General features: G+C 39.3%; 1 protein-coding gene across 1 annotated transcript in view; it reads right to left on the reverse strand.

Moving 5' to 3' along the window:
• Positions 1-2,299: 2,299 nt before the first annotated feature.
• The window catches only part of ACO1 (aconitase 1), a 34,981-nt gene continuing 20,047 nt past the window's right edge, over positions 2,300-17,233 (reverse strand). Inside the window, exons 8-21 of the mRNA XM_057408909.1 lie at positions 16,647-16,818; positions 16,082-16,182; positions 14,963-15,079; positions 13,519-13,678; positions 10,561-10,696; positions 9,981-10,065; positions 9,552-9,708; positions 8,871-8,995; positions 8,354-8,458; positions 7,503-7,645; positions 5,923-6,070; positions 5,393-5,515; positions 4,202-4,387; positions 2,300-3,002 (exon numbers count right to left, since the gene is read on the reverse strand). Of these exons, the coding sequence (XP_057264892.1) occupies positions 2,889-3,002; positions 4,202-4,387; positions 5,393-5,515; positions 5,923-6,070; positions 7,503-7,645; positions 8,354-8,458; positions 8,871-8,995; positions 9,552-9,708; positions 9,981-10,065; positions 10,561-10,696; positions 13,519-13,678; positions 14,963-15,079; positions 16,082-16,182; positions 16,647-16,818 (1,872 nt within the window). The 3' untranslated portion in view covers positions 2,300-2,888. The remainder of the gene's footprint in view (positions 3,003-4,201; positions 4,388-5,392; positions 5,516-5,922; positions 6,071-7,502; positions 7,646-8,353; positions 8,459-8,870; positions 8,996-9,551; positions 9,709-9,980; positions 10,066-10,560; positions 10,697-13,518; positions 13,679-14,962; positions 15,080-16,081; positions 16,183-16,646; positions 16,819-17,233) is intronic.

The following is a 17,233-nucleotide window of genomic DNA, read 5'->3' on the forward strand; positions in this document are numbered from 1 at the left end:
AATTTGAATGACTAACTAAACTTCTAATGTCAGGTGACAAACTACAACTTCAAGCATTTCTATGTGAATCAGAATTTGTTACCAGTGACTTCTGGTTGGATCTAACCTCCATGTAGACAACATGGCTTATGCATGCTAATACTCCGGCTACTTTTAATGCTTTAAGCATCTTGGTATATAGAAAATTGAGAGAAAATGTCCAATAACTTTTCTGTAAGGCTTATACTGCATCTTTCAAATCCACCTTTAATAGAGAATTCTTCTGCAACACTGAGAAATGCAGCAGGGCTTCATGAAGCCCTCCTGGAGGACGCATCTTCTGGATTGAAATGGTAGCAGTTTCCTTCCATCACTGCATGTTCATCAGTTGCCACTGCACATTTCATGTATGTAAATTATGTGTCTGAAATATATGAATCCTGAAGAAAACCACCTTGAAATAGGAAACTAAGTAGGAGTCCAAAATGTATTTAACTGCCTAAACCCTAGTGAGACTTGTGGTGTTCTTTCAAAGTGTTACGTGGCATTAAAGAGTAAACCAACTTTTTAAGCACTGTTTCATGTTTCGAGTCAGTGCTTTTTATTGTGAAAGGTGTATGCACTGTAAAGGAAGCCTGAATCTCAGGCTTATAGAAACCTACTCTGTGTTTAGTTTTTACCTAGTTCTTCGCTGTTCTTATATCTACTTCCAAAAAGGAAACACAGAACAATGCATAAAGATAACATACGGTTGGAAAATGCCTTTCCTCTAAAAACACCAGGAACAAAGATTCTGCAAAATGCTGGCTAGCACATTCAAGTTAAAAATACATGGAAAAATCACAGTCCTTGAGTATCAGCTTGTTGTGTGAAAGGCCTATCTACTTTAGGACTCTTGACATTAAAAAAAATAAAGAAAATCAGTCTTAATTTTCACAGCTTATAGTAGTAACTACTGGGAAGTTAGGGAATTTGAGGAGTCCTAGTCTTTTCCTCTTGTTTGACCACAAGGACTGCAGACTACAACAACTCTTCAGTTCAGCTTAAATGAGTGTAATAAGGGTTGATGAGGTAACACATTAATAAGAATTCAACTTGATACAAAACTACCTCCAGTACACAGTGCAGATGGGAAGTTGGGGAAGAACATCAGCACTCTACTTGGAATTTGAGAATATCTGATTTTTTTTTGTCATTGAACCCAAAGTTGCATTACCAAATAATGCTCAAGACGACAAGCATGTTAACAGCTCTCAGACAAGCTGAGGATAGGAGGGACCTCTATAGGCCATCTTGTAAGCTACAGCAGTTTGTCCAGGATCGTATGTCCTGACAGCCTCCGAACATCTTCAAAGTTGAAGACATCATAACCTCACTGGGCAATTTCTTTAAGCCAGTGCTTGGTTACCTTCACAGTAAAAAAGTACTTCCTGATGTTCAGAGGGAACCTCCTGCGTTTCAGTTTGTGCCCAGAGCCTCCTGCCCTGTCATTAGGCATCACTGAAAAGAAGATAGTTGCATCTTCTTTGTGGCCTTCATTCAGATATTTGTACACAAACAGCAGAACTGTCCCTGAGCCTTCTCTTCACCAGGCTAAACAGTCCTAGTTCTCTCCCCTTGTTCTGAGAGATGCTCTGTGCAATAAGTCAGTGGGCCTCTGCTGAATTTGCTAATTTGCTGTTTGTTGTAATCAAGCACAAACAGCCAGTTGCAGGTACAGTGCAATCCGTAGCACCTTTATAAGACTCTTGAATTATTTCAGAGCTATCCTCATTGTGTTTGGTGTTTTTTTTCAAGATACAGCTGGAGCTAACAGCAATAAAAATACATTAGGAGATTACTTTGAAAGAATTTCTTCATTGTTAATTGTTGTGAAAGTTGCTCTAAATACTACATACTGAAGAGAAGAATTAGTACTATAACTTTGTTTATCTCTGAGTAAGAGGATATTTGTTATTGCTGTAACTTGATTCATGTGATATTGTGGATTGGACAGTCACTTCAATGAACACAGTGTTACCACTGGTAGCAAAGTGCCATGAAAAAGGATCTTGAAATTATGGTAGGTTGTCTGCCTGAGGACACAGAACAGAAGAAAGTACATCACAACAGTATTCTGTTGGGTTATAGAAGACTGCCAGTATCTGACAGTATTTGTATTCATCTGGTCTCATGCAGATTATGTTTTAATTCTTCTTTCATTAAATAAGAAGTCAAGACTTGTACAGCTCTGCTCCAGCAGGGACAATGAGAAGAGCTTAAAATCAAAGCTTCGTTCTGCATCTTGGTACTGAGGATAACATGACAAAAAACACCAAAGTTTTTGAAAATAAATTTAATTTCATCTATTAGAAATATTATCCCCAATAGGTTCACCTTTCCACAAAGGCTTAGATTTTAAACAACAAAGTTCACATTTTTAAAAATTAATAAAAGGCTAAATAATTCATTTCAGTATTAGACTCAGATTCTGGTAAACTGAGTGAGAAAGCAAGTCAGTATCAGGTAATCAGAAAGGAGTAACAACTTTTTTATACTGTCAGTTAATTTTTGGACCATTGATGTAAGAATAGTACTTAAATTCAGAGACATACTAAATTGACCAAATATATGAAATCAGCACATTATTTTCAACAGTTCCACAGAATTTTAATGACTTTTGCACTGTACTCTAATGTAAGTCAAGCCAACCACCATACAAAACAAATAATAAATGCTGTTTAATTGGGCAAGCATTTCCAGTTTCCTGATACATAGAATAACTAAGCATTGTAAACAAGCCTTCTAGTACAATCCACAAAAAACTTGTTCACTTTATGGTTCACACTTTCAAATTTATGATTACCATCATTTTACTTTGCTCACCAGAAGCAGGCTTGTACCTGGACGTTTTTGGTTAAAATTTTAGATTAGGATGCCATTTTACGGATCATGTAGTTCAGAATGCCGCCATTGTGGAAGTAAGTAAGCTCCACATCAGTGTCAAACCTCATGATGGCACGAAAGGTTTTCCCAGTATCCAGCTGTTGGGATCAAAGAAAGTCATTCAAGCAGGAGAACATTACACATGTTATATGACATCACAGTAAAAGGACTATTACAATAGTTTTGCCTTCTTAAGAAGTTGTGATAGGAAGCTAAACTAAACAGGCACTGTTTACTTTTTTTACTACAGATACAAGTATTTCTTTCTACAGACTATAGCCAGCTGCTTAAGAGGAAAGTGGTTTAGAACAAACCAGAATTAACACGGTATGGACTCTCCTTGCATTGCATTTGCTGGCTTATTTAGATTTATTGTTGATATATGCCTAGAGACATGAAAGCTGAGCATTCTTTCAAGTGGTCATACCAATTCCTGTTGTTCTTCTAAGTGGTCATTCTTCTAGTTTATGTACAACAGCAATATTAATTTCATTAACCTCCCTGTGGCCTAGCGTTTGGGACTCAGATTAGCACAGAGACAAGTGTATGAAGTGAATAAAGCCACTGTGTTTTACTGAAGAGTCCCTAGTCAGGTACTTCCAGATGAATGCACACTGCGCATTCATCTGCCACTCTTCTGTAGCTGGTAAGCTGACCAGCAATTTGTGATCTGTATTTTATCGATTTCAGGACAGTTAATGAGGCACATGTAAAAAATTACCATTAGAAACTAAATGAGGGAGATCACCTGCATTAAATAATGCAATAAGTAGATTGTTTTGCTAACTGCAGTAAAAGAGCAGACTCGCAGCAGCATGCTATTAGGTTAAGTCAGCTAGACAAAAAGTAGTCTTTCAAGTACAGGGCCTGAAGTTTAACTACCTTTTATGCCGGGTATTCTTTAGACTTCACTTTGAATGCTACAATGTGTACTACATTTTGTCAGTTAAATTATCAATTAATTGTTTTGAATTTGTTTCAATAGATCAGTTTAATTTATTTAATACTTACAGTTCACTTTTCGTTTTGCTTCAAACATTTAACAGACAGAAAAAAATATAGTGGACTTGAATGACTGCTCCAAAATACAGGACTGTTTTGCGCTAAATAAAACAGCTTGGGTATGCTGCTTTTATATCCCATCATAGCAAATCCCTCTTAGAATAACTGTTTTCATCTTTTTCACCTTCTTAATTCCCCCTCCCTCAAGCAAGAGAAACTTACTGCCATATGAAAGCACATTGTTTGAAGAGACAGTTAATTCTGAGGTAAATTACAGCCCTTAGGTGTCTCATACCTTAACCTGGACATTCATCTGTGGTTTTAGTTTTTCGGGAATTACAATTGTGTAACGCTCCCGTCCAGTGAGTCCTAAAGTTCCTGCATCCTCTCCAGGCAAATACTGCAGAGGAATCACTCCCATCCCTACTAGGTTGCTCCGATGAATTCTCTCATAGCTTTCAGCAAGCACGGCCTTGACACCCTGGGAAATATACAACAGCTGTAGTTACCTTCATTGTTCAGGGTAGCCTTTCTGTGCTCATAGGAAGGAAATTGGTACATTTGTGGTCCCCCTCCATTTCATTTATCAGCTACTGTTAGAGTTAGTAGGTTGGTCTGACAGTGGACTGTCTTGATTATATGTTAACATTCAAGCGTCTCTGAAAGAAGTGTGATTGTCAAAAAATTCCGTATGCTTTCTCAGGAATCCTGCATACTTCTATGACACGTCTTACGTAGAACACCACTAGTCATTTCCATAACTCTTCCTAATTCAGGGCTGCCCTCCTACATTACAAGCTCCAGAGTGCAGTTTAATTAATTTCTAAATTTTTATATGTTAATACGGGTAAGACAAAAAAAATTATCACTGGATAAAACCCCCAAAAACTTACAGACAAATGTAATCTTAAACATCAACTCATCCAAATCTTTAATAATATAGTATTTCCTTTACAAATCCCACGCCAAGCAAGCTTGAATCAGAGTTCAGGCTGGTAAATAAGGGCGGGACAAGACAAAGAAAGAAACAGGTATTTCACTGTAGGTGGATTTCTATTAGGCTCCTATAACAATACTGCTAAGCATCCCTGCAATCTGCATGATGAAGCCATGCCAGATTTCATTTTTACTAGTACTACTTATACATGTTCTATCTTCCCTGCTAAGTGAGTTGAAGGAGGCAGCTGGAAGCAGACCCAAGGTTTCCTGGCTTATGGCAAGCAGAAGAAAGAAACTGGCCTTTCTGGTGTAGCTTTTTGGATTTCTAGCTGAAGATTACACAAGGCTTCCAGTCTAATAAGTATATTAATATTTAACTAGCTTTTTCACTGTACTGTGGCATTTGGAGACTGTTGAGATTTCACAACAGCTCTTGCTACCAAAAGTGAGAATGAGCTACCTAGGATGTTGGTCATAAGCCAGTCTTTCCGACAAATTAATGCACTTTTAAAAACTGTCCTCCTCCAAGTTTACTGTATTCACTCACCAAGAGGAATGGTCCTTTAGCTGCCCAGTCTCTGGAACTTCCTGCACCATATTCTTTTCCAGCCAGCACAATCAGAGGATGGCCAGCCTGCTTGTATCTTTCTGCAGCATCAAATACGTCCAGCTGGAATGAAAATGCCAAACACTTACACACTTTATGGGGGTAGAAGCACAGTTCCAGGGAAACAAGGAAAAAAAACCTGCCCTATATAAACAGCTCAAGCCCACACTTTCCACAAAGCAGCACTTTCAAGGTACTGACCATACAGCGCTTTGTGGCTTCTAGCCTGATCTCACTCCTAACACAAACCTGTGCTTTCCACTACCCCTTCTACAGTGGTTATACCCTCCACTGATATGCCCGATAGCACCACATGTGTGACCTGCTTCCCTTGGTCAATGAAGCTCCTCTCCTCTCATTGGCTTTACTTTAAAGGTACTTAAGTAAATGACCCCAGTTGTAAGAAGGAAAGCCAGTACTATCCACTCTATTGTCAATAAACCTCAGTTTAGATCAGTATGTGTACTTACAGTCTCCCCAGAAGGGAAATGGACAGTCTGAGGTCCTTGTTTATCAATAAATTTGTTCACCAAGCGAATGTTTGCAAATGTTCCTCTGGCCATGACAGCATCATTCCCTCTGCGGGAGCCATAAGAATTGAACTCTCGAGGAGTCAAACTATTTAGGAAAAAGCAAACCAAGAAAAAAAGGAAACTATGTTGGTTTTAGACTGAAGCACTCTCTGTGCTTTAAAAAAAGAAATGATCTGGTGTTTCTGAGGCAGGTGTATCTACATAGTTCCCATCATGGCAGTAGCATCCAGTTAGCTGATTTTGAAGTGAATAAGAAAACCCCAAACAACAAAAAATAAACTAATCAGAGGCACACCTACAGCTTGGTCACAGAAAGCAGGTTGCATAGTATTCTTACCTCTTGCCTTAGAAAGCAGTATCTGATAATGTTTCAAAGATATTGTTCACATTTAGTCAGAAGATGCAACAGAATTCCTAATAGCTGGCTCCTGTAAATACTCCTTGTTATTTGTATTACTGTAGCATACAGAACAAAGGTAGAGACACCACTGCACTAAAACATCTACAAGGCAGAGAGAGACCCTGCTGCAAGTTAGAACTCCAGAAGAAAAAGTTCATTTGTAAACAGAGATACAGGAAGGAGGCGACACTCCAGCCTAACCAGTAGACAAAAAATGTACTGGAATGTGATGAAAAATTGGACTGTTTGCACTGGGCTACATCCAAACAGCAGCTATGACATTCAACACCTGGTTTGTAATGTCTGTAGGCCTCTTTACATTTCAAAGTGACTGATAGCCAAGGGCCAAAGAGTCAAAAGCAGTTAAATTTCAGTAGATCATATTGTTCTAATAAATTTCCTCTCCAGAATTATTAGGCCTAGTGAATTATTTTTTTCTTTTAATAATGTCGGTGCTGTTCCTCAAAACAGTGCTGAAATTTTAAGAAGTGCTAAACCAGAGAATAGAAGTACTATATTACCTGTGAAGACCGAATACGGAAACTCAGCAAGTCCCAGTCTGGCCTTAAGCTGAGCCCCTTGTTAAACTGACAGACTGGCCATATGAAAAGACAGCAGTTTGGACTCCAACCATAATAGCTTTGCCAGTCTTTGCAGCTGCGCTGAAACCTAAACTTCTGGATATTCTGTTGCTCCTGATAGCCTAGATCTATAAAACAGTTGCACATGCTAGAAGAAACTAGCATAAAACACATTTTTGGCATTAAGCACCATGATCATTTTGCTTCTATCAGGGAGACAAATCTTGATTCCTGTATTCATGTATAGACTTACTGCAAAATATAACCTGAAAATTATCTTTTTGCCTTCCCTCTCTCCAAAGGTCTTCAGCTCTCCAGTGTTACAGTATATCCCAGTTCTTACACTTGGTGAGAGCTGCTGAAAGCAGCAGAGAAAAAAATGCTTTTCTTTATTCTTTTACATGTTCTCCAGGCATTTATCAAGGTATACAAGTATATGTGAACAGACAGCAGATACGTGAGCCTGTAACATGGTACAGTAGTTGTGGCTTGTTTCCCTTTCCCAATTTATAACAAGATCAAGAAGTAAAGCTTACCCTCTGCTGGTCAAATAACGAGCTGCAGGACTATTTCTTGCTATATTCCCAGCTGGAGAGATGTGGTCTGTTGTCACAGAATCCCCAAAATTCAACAGGACATAAGCATCTTCAATTGTTTTCGGGGTCTGAAGAGCCAAAGTCTAAACCGTCATAAATACAAACAAGATCATTAAAGTATGACACAGAACTCCTTTTTCTTTCTCAAAAGTGCAAACTGCAAAATAAAGTCTGCCTTTTTATGTAAGTTGAAAGAAAGAGAAGACCCCAAAACTATTAAAAATTATTACATTCTTGAACAAAATACAATGTCCTGGCTGTCTGCCAGCAAGTTAATGGGTGAAGAAAACAGTTGAAGCAAAGAAAACCCACAACATTAACTGAGGCTTCCTGTGGCATATGCATGAAAGTAGATGAAAACACAGGATTCCTAGACATCTGCATACATTGAAATCTGCATTTTCTTGTAAATGGCATTGAAATAGCAGTATGAACACTGAACTACCTGATGCAAAAGGCAGGCAGGCAGAACTGTGAGGTTTGTTTCCCGTCCTTTTCCCTAACTTCCATTGTGACTCTTTTGAAGAGAGTCACATTAATTAAATATAAATTTAAAAGGAAAATGAAACTTTTCGAAAGCCCTGAAGTGACTGAGAATCTTTACAATCTTCATATTCACTCATGACTTTGTATTAAAATGAATGGAATAGCCTAATTCTAACATTTGAGAAGCAAGGCCTCAACAGGCTATGATGGATGCTCCCAGGCTCCTTGAAGTGGCTTTGCCTCACCTGGAACATTAATCAAGGTAACACACTTTGGCTCAATTCAAAGGGAAAGTGTGCACGTACCAGACCATCAAAGAAAGGTGGAGACTTGATGTATGTTGATTTGGGATTCCAAGTATATAGTTTATCTGAAGGAGCTTCTAAGGCATTCCAAGATTCATTTACTGTCTGAAAAACAAACAAAAATATCCCTCTGATTTCTAAGTTTTCAGAAGCAACAGAATTACTTCAGAATCCAGGTAAAATTGCAAATCTTATTTGTGAAGCTGGAATATCTCACTTTCTAATATCAGCCTACTGTTTATAATACATCACCTGTATGTTACGTTAAAAAAAAAAAAAAGGCACGAAGGAGCAATTTTCAGGACACAACTGTCTGAAGACATTTGGGAACAGCCAATTTAATTAACCAGAAGCCATTAAAAAAAAAAACCCACAACAGACCAAAACTCATTTGAATACTTGTCAGAACAGGAGCAACAGCAACAGAAGGAAAAGGCTCATTTCATTATCAAGACCAGCTTATTTAACACATTCAGAATAGCATAGCACATCGATCAACCTACTGCACCTAATTCACCTCTATTTTTTGGTAGACCTCCTTGAACATTCCAGGAATAACAAACTGACGCTCAACAGCCTGAATCTCATTTCTTGTTGGCCAGATATCTTTCAGGAAAATCTTCTTCCCCGAAGCATTTGTTCCTATGGAAAATGGCATTGTTATGTTTTTTTCATAACTTTTTCATTTAAAAAAAGAAGAAAAGTTTACCATGGTGTCCTTTAGTTGTGTGTTTCTTCTGATCTTGTTGTGAGCCACACTTTTTCACCTACAAGGGTCTGACAGAAGAGGGCCTTATAAACTTCATGATGCCTGTACATATACACCTTCTTTTGTAATTTCTGAATGACCTTCCAGAAAAATTTTTGGAATAATTGAGGCTGGAAAGGTTCATTGAGGGTTGTCTAGCTGCGCTACCTGGTCAAACAAAGTGCTAGGTCAGTTTGCTCATGAGAGACTGTCACACCCAGATATAACCCAAAAGATGCCCCTGTGGAATTCAAATACTGGTCAGGCTTGGCTTCCCCCTTTCTCCATCATGCAGACTCCCTGTTGCTCAGTTTCTTAACAATTCAACGCTTTCTATCCCAGACGTACTCAGATATTTGAAGCATCTTTCTGGGACAAATATTTCTAAGGAGCTTAATTCCAACCAGTTTAGTTTATAAGCTGTGGAAAGAAGCATCCTGACACTCTTACCCAAACACTCTTTCTCAAAGTCGATCCGGATAGTCCCTGCAATTGCATAGGCTATCACCAGTGGTGGGGAAGCCAGGTAGTTAGCACGGGTATTGGGATGGACACGCCCTTCGAAATTCCTATTGCCGGACAACACACCCACCGCTACGAGGTCTCCCTGTAAGACACAATTCAAGACAACAGTATCTGAGGTGCTTGGCAGACACTGTACACTAGCAGGTCTGTACAGCTGCGAAATGGTGCCGCATCAATGACTGGACAGTCATAGAACTGTCTCCTTCCAAAAAATTCCAAAGCACTTCCCAAAAAAAAAAAGAGAATATAGACTTCACACACATGTATATTACTTTGCATAGTATAACACAGCTCAGAACTGCACACAACAGAGAACAGCTTATCTAAATGAGCTACACAGGAAAAACTGCATACCTGTGTAATGGCCTGGACAACAGGCTCTGGCAGGGGTCCACTATTGCCAATACATGTCATACAGCCATAACCCACTACATCAAACCTAGACAGAGCACAAAAACCATCAGTGAACAAAAAGCTATTTTTGAGCAACCCCTTAGCAGTTGGCTAGGGTTACTTTTAGAAGATGTACTGCTTCAACAAGTGAATTGCTGATGAAAACACCAATGCTCAATTTTTATCATTGCAGTGACTGTCCATGCATGCAGAATAAATAGCTAGGAAATGTGTCATCTAGCAAGACGAACAACAGTATAGGGTCATTTATGTTATTTTAAAACCATTAATCTTGAGAAATAACCCATTTTTCCTGCTTAGGAACATGAGCCTTCAGAAGCTACAGCAGGCATCAGGCCCTCTCCTTTGCTGGTGCAGTCAGCCAGCACAACAGCAGTGCACTAACTTACTCAGGATCATGCTGTAGGGTACCTGCCACATCCTTCAAGCTGTACAGAGAAATACTTTTTCTATTGCATAGCTTGTTGTCAATGATTTTAGTTAAGCAGCCACGGGACAACAGTAAGAAAAGCACTCTTACCCTAGTTGGGAAAGGTAACTCATAACTCCACTCTCCCTCAGATAGTAAGTGACAACCCCGCTTCCTGGGGACAGGCTAGTTTTAATGTATGGCTTCACTGTCAAACCAGCTTCAACAGCTTTCTTAGCAAGCAATCCTGAAAAATGCAAAGGACAGTTGCAGTTTTCCTGGAAGTGGACAGTCTTGTGGATCAGCAGGTTAAAGGAAGTACCATTAAATAACCGGAAAATAGAAAAAGGCTCCATTTCCAGCAATAAAATAGTACAGTGAGCCAACAGCACCAATCCCAGAATAACCAGCTAGAGCTCCAGTGCTCATCTGAACTGTAGATCCAGCCTGCAATTTCTGCTCCACTGGAAAGCAGCTGGAAATTGCATTCAACAAGATGCACTCACACTCACATAGCATGTAGACATTCAAAACTCAGGACACTATTTGTAAGACAAGTGTCTCACAATAAAATGCAATGAAGAATTGTTAACTTCCCACTTACGCTGGTCTAGTGACTCAGTGCTGAAGTAACTGCCAACATGTGATCTGCTGCCCTCAGAAGCAGATGGCTGTGACAGTACCAGCTCTGGCCCTTGTCACAAACAAACAATCTCATGATCTACAGCTTCTTGCAGGAGTGCTATTCTAGCAACCCTGGATTTGTAACACACAGAGATGCAGTATAGCGTATGTTACCAGAAACACATTTATCCTGAATTTCCACCTTTCAAACAAATTGTCCATACACACATAAATGTTCAGAAAATAAGCTCCCTCCAGCCCTTTCCCTGGATGGATACAAAAGAAGCCACAGCTAAGCAAAACTTCACATTCTCATGCCTCATTCTCCCTCACACATCCACTTAGATAAGAAAATACACAGAAGCTCTGCTCTGATCCAACATGATCTCCAATACAAAGAAATCAGACTGCTTTGTCTTTACCAGATGTTTGGCAGCTGTGTTAGACATAATCTGGAGTTCTCCACTTGTAAGTGGTCTGTTAAAAGGCCTACATTGATAGATTTGGAGCCCTAAAGGTAGATACATTAATTTAAAAAAAACATTCTATTGCTGAAATTGTTGAGTCTCCTTATCTGCCAGAGGGAGCTGTGGAAACTGAAGCTCTTAGAAACCTCTGGAAATGTGACCATGAACAAATGATCATCCTAGGACAACCCAGCCTGCCTGAAAGTGTTGGCTTCTGTTTTCCTGCCAATACGAGTTCTGAAAAGAATGCAAAGTCAAACTCTAAAAACCGGCAAGTAAATGCCAGAATTTAAGTTGCGACACCACCTTTATCCAACACAGATTAGGCTGTTAAGGCTACTTCAGCATACACTATTTCCACGGATACACAAGCCCTGCACATCATTTAGTACACAGGATATATAGTGGCAGTTTGAAACAACTATTCCTATTTGGGATTTCTTTCAGCTTGGTTACTTAGTGTGAGATCACTGTACTTTTTATTTACTTTCATTTCAAACTACTCTGAAAGCTAAATTAACATGTCTTGTGTGGGTATCTTGGAGGTTCTCAATACCCTAGTGTACAGTTGCTGGAGACTAACAATTTCTTTTTCTCTGCTTGTCAAGGTCAAAGCACAAGCACTGCTATTCCAAAAGACAGCAAAGGTGTGAGTACCCACTAGATCTCAGCACATATGCTAAGATCCTTAGGACTATGCTAAGATCTACTATATTCTTCAGGCTGCTTTGTGTTAAGTAGTAGTGAATGTGTTCAAAGTACCTACTTTAGTTGTATCTTGAAGAGCATTCTACACTTTAAAACCTGGTTATTAAGCTGAAAGATCAGCATCCCCACTAAGAGTGTTAAAAATGCATGCTATTAGCCTGGGAGCCCTGTGTGGCAGAAAGAATCACCTGCCTCGACCTGCTGGCAATGCTCTCCTAAGTCAGTCCAGGATACCATTTGCATTCATGGCCATAGGGGCACCCTGCTGGCTCATGGACAACTTGTCCACCATGACCCCCAATTCCCTCTCCACAGAGCTGTTTTTCAGCATTCAGCCCCCAGCCTGTACTGGTGCACAGGGTTATTACTCCCCAGGTGCAGCACTCTGCACCTGCCTTTATTGAATTTCAAAAGGTTCCTCTTTGCCCATCTCTTTAGCCTGTCTAGATCCTTATGAATAACAGCACAGCACTATGGAGCATAAGACGCTTCTCCCACTTTTGTATCATCAGCAAACTTGCTGATGAGGCCTTCTATCCCATCATGCAAGTCACTGATGAACAGTAAGCCCTAATGCAGTGATGACCTTAAAGGGACAGACAGGGTCTATGCACATGTTTGTGACGGAAAGAAATATGTGAGCATGTAGACAAGCACTGGGAAAGATGGCTGAACTGGTGTCACACAGACTGAATCCTTTGAGCTGACTCCTTTAATTCATACTTTGTTGCTGGAAGTACACATTCAGAATGAGAAATTTTCTGCCCAGATGAGCCAGGTTAAAAATGAACAACCTCCTGACCTGAAATTTAACACACTCAACTTAGACTAATTGTACTCATCCTCCCCTGTAACACCTCTAGCAAAATGTGCTTTATACTCTGCTGCTAGGTCAGAGCACCTTCAGACTTCAATTCATAGGCTGTTCTTCACTGTCCCTCTTCTTGTGGCTCTGACTTTCAACAGCTTCTTCTCAGGTCTATATCACAGCTTCTTTGCATTTGAACAAGTGTCAGAGGTGCCAGTTAATTCAGTTCCAGCTTGCCCCATGGAGAAGACAGTGAAGAAGTATACATTTTCTTCAATCCACATTTTTAGCTACAATTTCCAGAATTCATTCTGCTACCCTTAGAGACTAAGTTTTCAGTTTTAGCATTTTAAATAACAAATAGCACTGTGCACATAGAATTACATCAGTATTGTATTTGTCTTTCAGACACACAGCCAGAGCCATAAAGAAACTACTGCAAATTTAAGGAAATAAGCTTACCGGCTCCCAGCATAACTGAGGGATTACTGGTGTTTGTACAGCTTGTAATGGCAGCAATCACTACTGAACCATGAGCAAGCTCAAAGTCACACCCCTCAAAATTGAATTTGACTATGCTGTTGTGATGATCTGGGGCAATTTGAAATCCCTTAAATCCTTGCTGTAAGAGAAGAAAGTAAGAATGTGGTTAATATTAGTATTTTGACTGGATATTAGTATGGGCTGGGAACTTCACAAATGAGAAGCATCTGTCAATCACATCCATGCTTGCACTTTTAGGTCCGATGGTGAAGGCTTGCATTTCTCGACAGTCAAATTGGTGGTCAAAAATTATTTTTCTAGGGTCTATCCTATTCTCTGTTTACTGGTAAAAGAGACAACTTTCACAGTAAAATGTATTTGTGTTTTCTTCCTGCATGAATATATCCTTCTCTAGATTGCTCAGATGCTCCTTGCTCCCAGATGCTCCAGATTCCTGACCACATAGAGTCTAGTTACACAACCTACCCCCAAGATTTTAGACCTAATAGGTAAGATTTTTTAAGCCACGAATATCATACAGTTCAAACTTATACTAAGAGCTGACCTGAGAAGTAAAAGCCTGACAGCTAAAAAAAACACCAAAACAACCCAAACCCAAAACAAAACCCACAAACCAAAAGCGAAGAGCCAGAAAGCACTGTTCATGACATGAAAAATTACACTTATAGATCTGAAAGCACAAGGTCACTAAATGGAGTTTGGAACATATATCAAAAGAAGAATTATTGGGAATTGCTTACCTAGATTCACATCACTAGATTTCTGTACTGTCTCTATCAAGTGCAGTTACTGTATTAAGTAAAGATTCAAGCTGATTTTGGAAACTTAAGTGTCCGGGTATATTAATTCAAATTAAAATCTTGCTCTTCTTTCGATGACTGGATGATGTAGGCAGAAATCTTTTTTTCTATCTTTACCACCAACATCAAACAGCCACAGATACACATGCAGTTCTCATCTGATAAAAGACTGAGTACTGATTGCAAAACTACGTTGTGGAGCTCACGGCATAACCTGCTTGGAAAGATGATCTGGGTAGTTAGAAGAGAGCTTACTGCAATAGCTGATTCTAACAGTACCCACCATGGTCCACTCTAACAATACCCACCAAGGCTATTTCATAAATCCCTAGTGTATACCAAAACCATATTAGGCCTAAGACTGATCTAAAATCAGAAAGAACTACCATTTCAATAGGACATGAACAACTTTCTATAAGGGAAGCATCAACACAATTTTAAACTACCCATTGTTGATGTAATCTTTGAAACTATATTCAGACATCCTCATGTACTTTCCATATGCAAATAACACAGAAGTTTACCAGAAGGTAGGTCCTGAACACTTAACCATTTCTAGAAACATGCATTAGCTTACACACTCAAAGGTTCCTAGTCTCTACCTTGGCTCCCAGACAAGTCTCAAAGTCCTTCTTCATATCCGAAACAGCAACTTTGTCCTGAGGTCTTTTTGGTCCACTGCAGCAAGGCACAACAGTATAGAGATCCAACTCAACAACCTATTCAGTAAGAGGAACAGAGAGCGATTCAGCACTCCATGACAAGTTAAAGCCAATTAAGCCACAGGTATGGTTACCTCTGCTGTTGAACCAGGGCTATGTCTGCACATCTTTATGTTTGTTGCAGAAATTAAAGACACATGAGAAGGGAAAGATCGTAAGAAAAGAAACTACTCCTAAACCCTGTCAGCTCTCAGGTATGGCTCCCAGAAGTACCCTAGTTATTTAAAACTCAACGTGTGACTAAAGCAACTAAATAATATAGATGATTTTAAGAATTATGTCCTTTCACATGCTAGCAGCAGGGTCCTCTTCAGAAAACAATGATGTGAAGAAATGCTGGTATTGGCATAAACCAGACTATTTGTCTTGGCCTTGGGGAGAATATTCAGTCTATTATGAAATAGTGATTATCATATTTTCCTGTTCCTCACAAATTTTTCAACTTTGTTGCTGCATCTTCCTTCCTATATTTACCAAGGTTTTTGAATAATCATGCAAACTTTAACAAAAGTTACAAGGTAAATTCTTACTGTAGAGAAAACCAGGAATATTCTTGATTTTCCTGGACACTGAGTAAGATCTTCATTTTTTTGCACACAAAACAATTTTTGTGGTCTGCAGTTACCACACAGTGCTTCTAAGTGTCCTGATTCACACAACAAAATAAGTTACTGAAAGAAGGGTAAAACTGGGACAAAGCTTACACAGACAACATCCACACTACCTTCATAGCTCTGAGTCTGGACTAGATTTCTCAAAACTACATGGATCAAATTGCAGAATCTGCACCAGCTAGAGCTCAACTGAAAGCCAATCTATACCTATGCCAGAGCTTTCATGAGAGCCAGCTGACTCATTCTACTGGGCCTTAAGCTGTGTGGACCAAGCCAATAAGGAGTCCCATATCTATTTCTGATTTTCTGTGAAAAACAGGCAATTGTCACATTAAAACAGGTCACAGCATAAAGCAAGGAGCCAGAAGACAGAATAGTTTCTAACCTGTGTGAAGTTCGGGTCCTGAGAGGAGTTCTTGAAATCTCTTAGCATTCCCACAGCCTCAAGATACTTTTTTGTGCACATAACTTTCTCTTTATCACGACCTAAGATGAAAGACATATAGCAAAAACAAAACACAAATGAAACTGAGGCACTACCATGTGACAGAAAAATTAAAAAAATGCATAACAAGCTATTTCACTGTTCACACTGTACACTGCTTTACAAAACCCTTTCGGCACAAACATTAGAAATTCACTAGAAATAAAGCGACTGAACAGACTTCATGGTTTTTGCAGAACAAAAACTTGGGTTCCTGCTTTTTTCATCTGGACAAGCTAAGTTTGGGTGGGTCTAATCAGGTAGTCACATGCAAAACAATCTAAAACTTAGCTCTTCCTAAAAAAACATGGACCCTAAAAGCAAGAAACAGACTGAATAAGCAAGCATGGATAAAAAAAAGCACTCAAGCTCCACCTGATTCAATCCATTGCTGACTACACCATATAGACCTGGAGTCCTTGCATTCAACTACACCTTTAACCCATGGTTATCTTTTTACACTCACCAGTTTGTATCAGGTACCCAATGCTGATATCATCCACTGGGAAAAAGGCAGCTGTGGCTCCATACTCGGGACACATATTGGCAATGGTGGCTCGGTCAGCAATTGACAGCTGGGCTACACCAGGACCAAAAAACTCCACAAATTTACCTACGACTCCAACTTGGCGAAGGTGCTGTTACAAAAATACAGTGCCTGTGTCATTGCTAAGTGTTAAACAACCTGAGCATGCATGTTATGAAATCCAGATTCCAACTTCAGAGAAACCTTTTTCAGAAGTTTCTACAGCCATCTGAAACCAGGAAGCTTTGGTAAACTAAATCACAAAGATGATGACACGGAGATGTAAAGTTTTAATCATAAGGTACAAGACAAGGACTTATTCCTTATAAACTTGCTCTTCCTCTCATTTAAACTAGAGTCTGTCTGAGAAAAACTATTTTTCTCAACATGATGTTCTAAGGAGAGGAGAACCATGTGGGGTCTTTAGACAGCAAACCCAGGAAGATGAAGCAAAAGGAAGAAATAACTGCACAAGTACATGAATCAAACTGCAAATGACTAAAAACACACAACATCTGCATCAACTC

This window comes from Pezoporus wallicus, unplaced genomic scaffold (assembly GCF_028554395.1).
Source record: "Pezoporus wallicus isolate ANWC-B61680 ecotype Strahan unplaced genomic scaffold, APGP_CSIRO_Pwel_v1 contig_7292, whole genome shotgun sequence".
NCBI lineage: Eukaryota > Metazoa > Chordata > Aves > Psittaciformes > Psittacidae > Pezoporus > Pezoporus wallicus.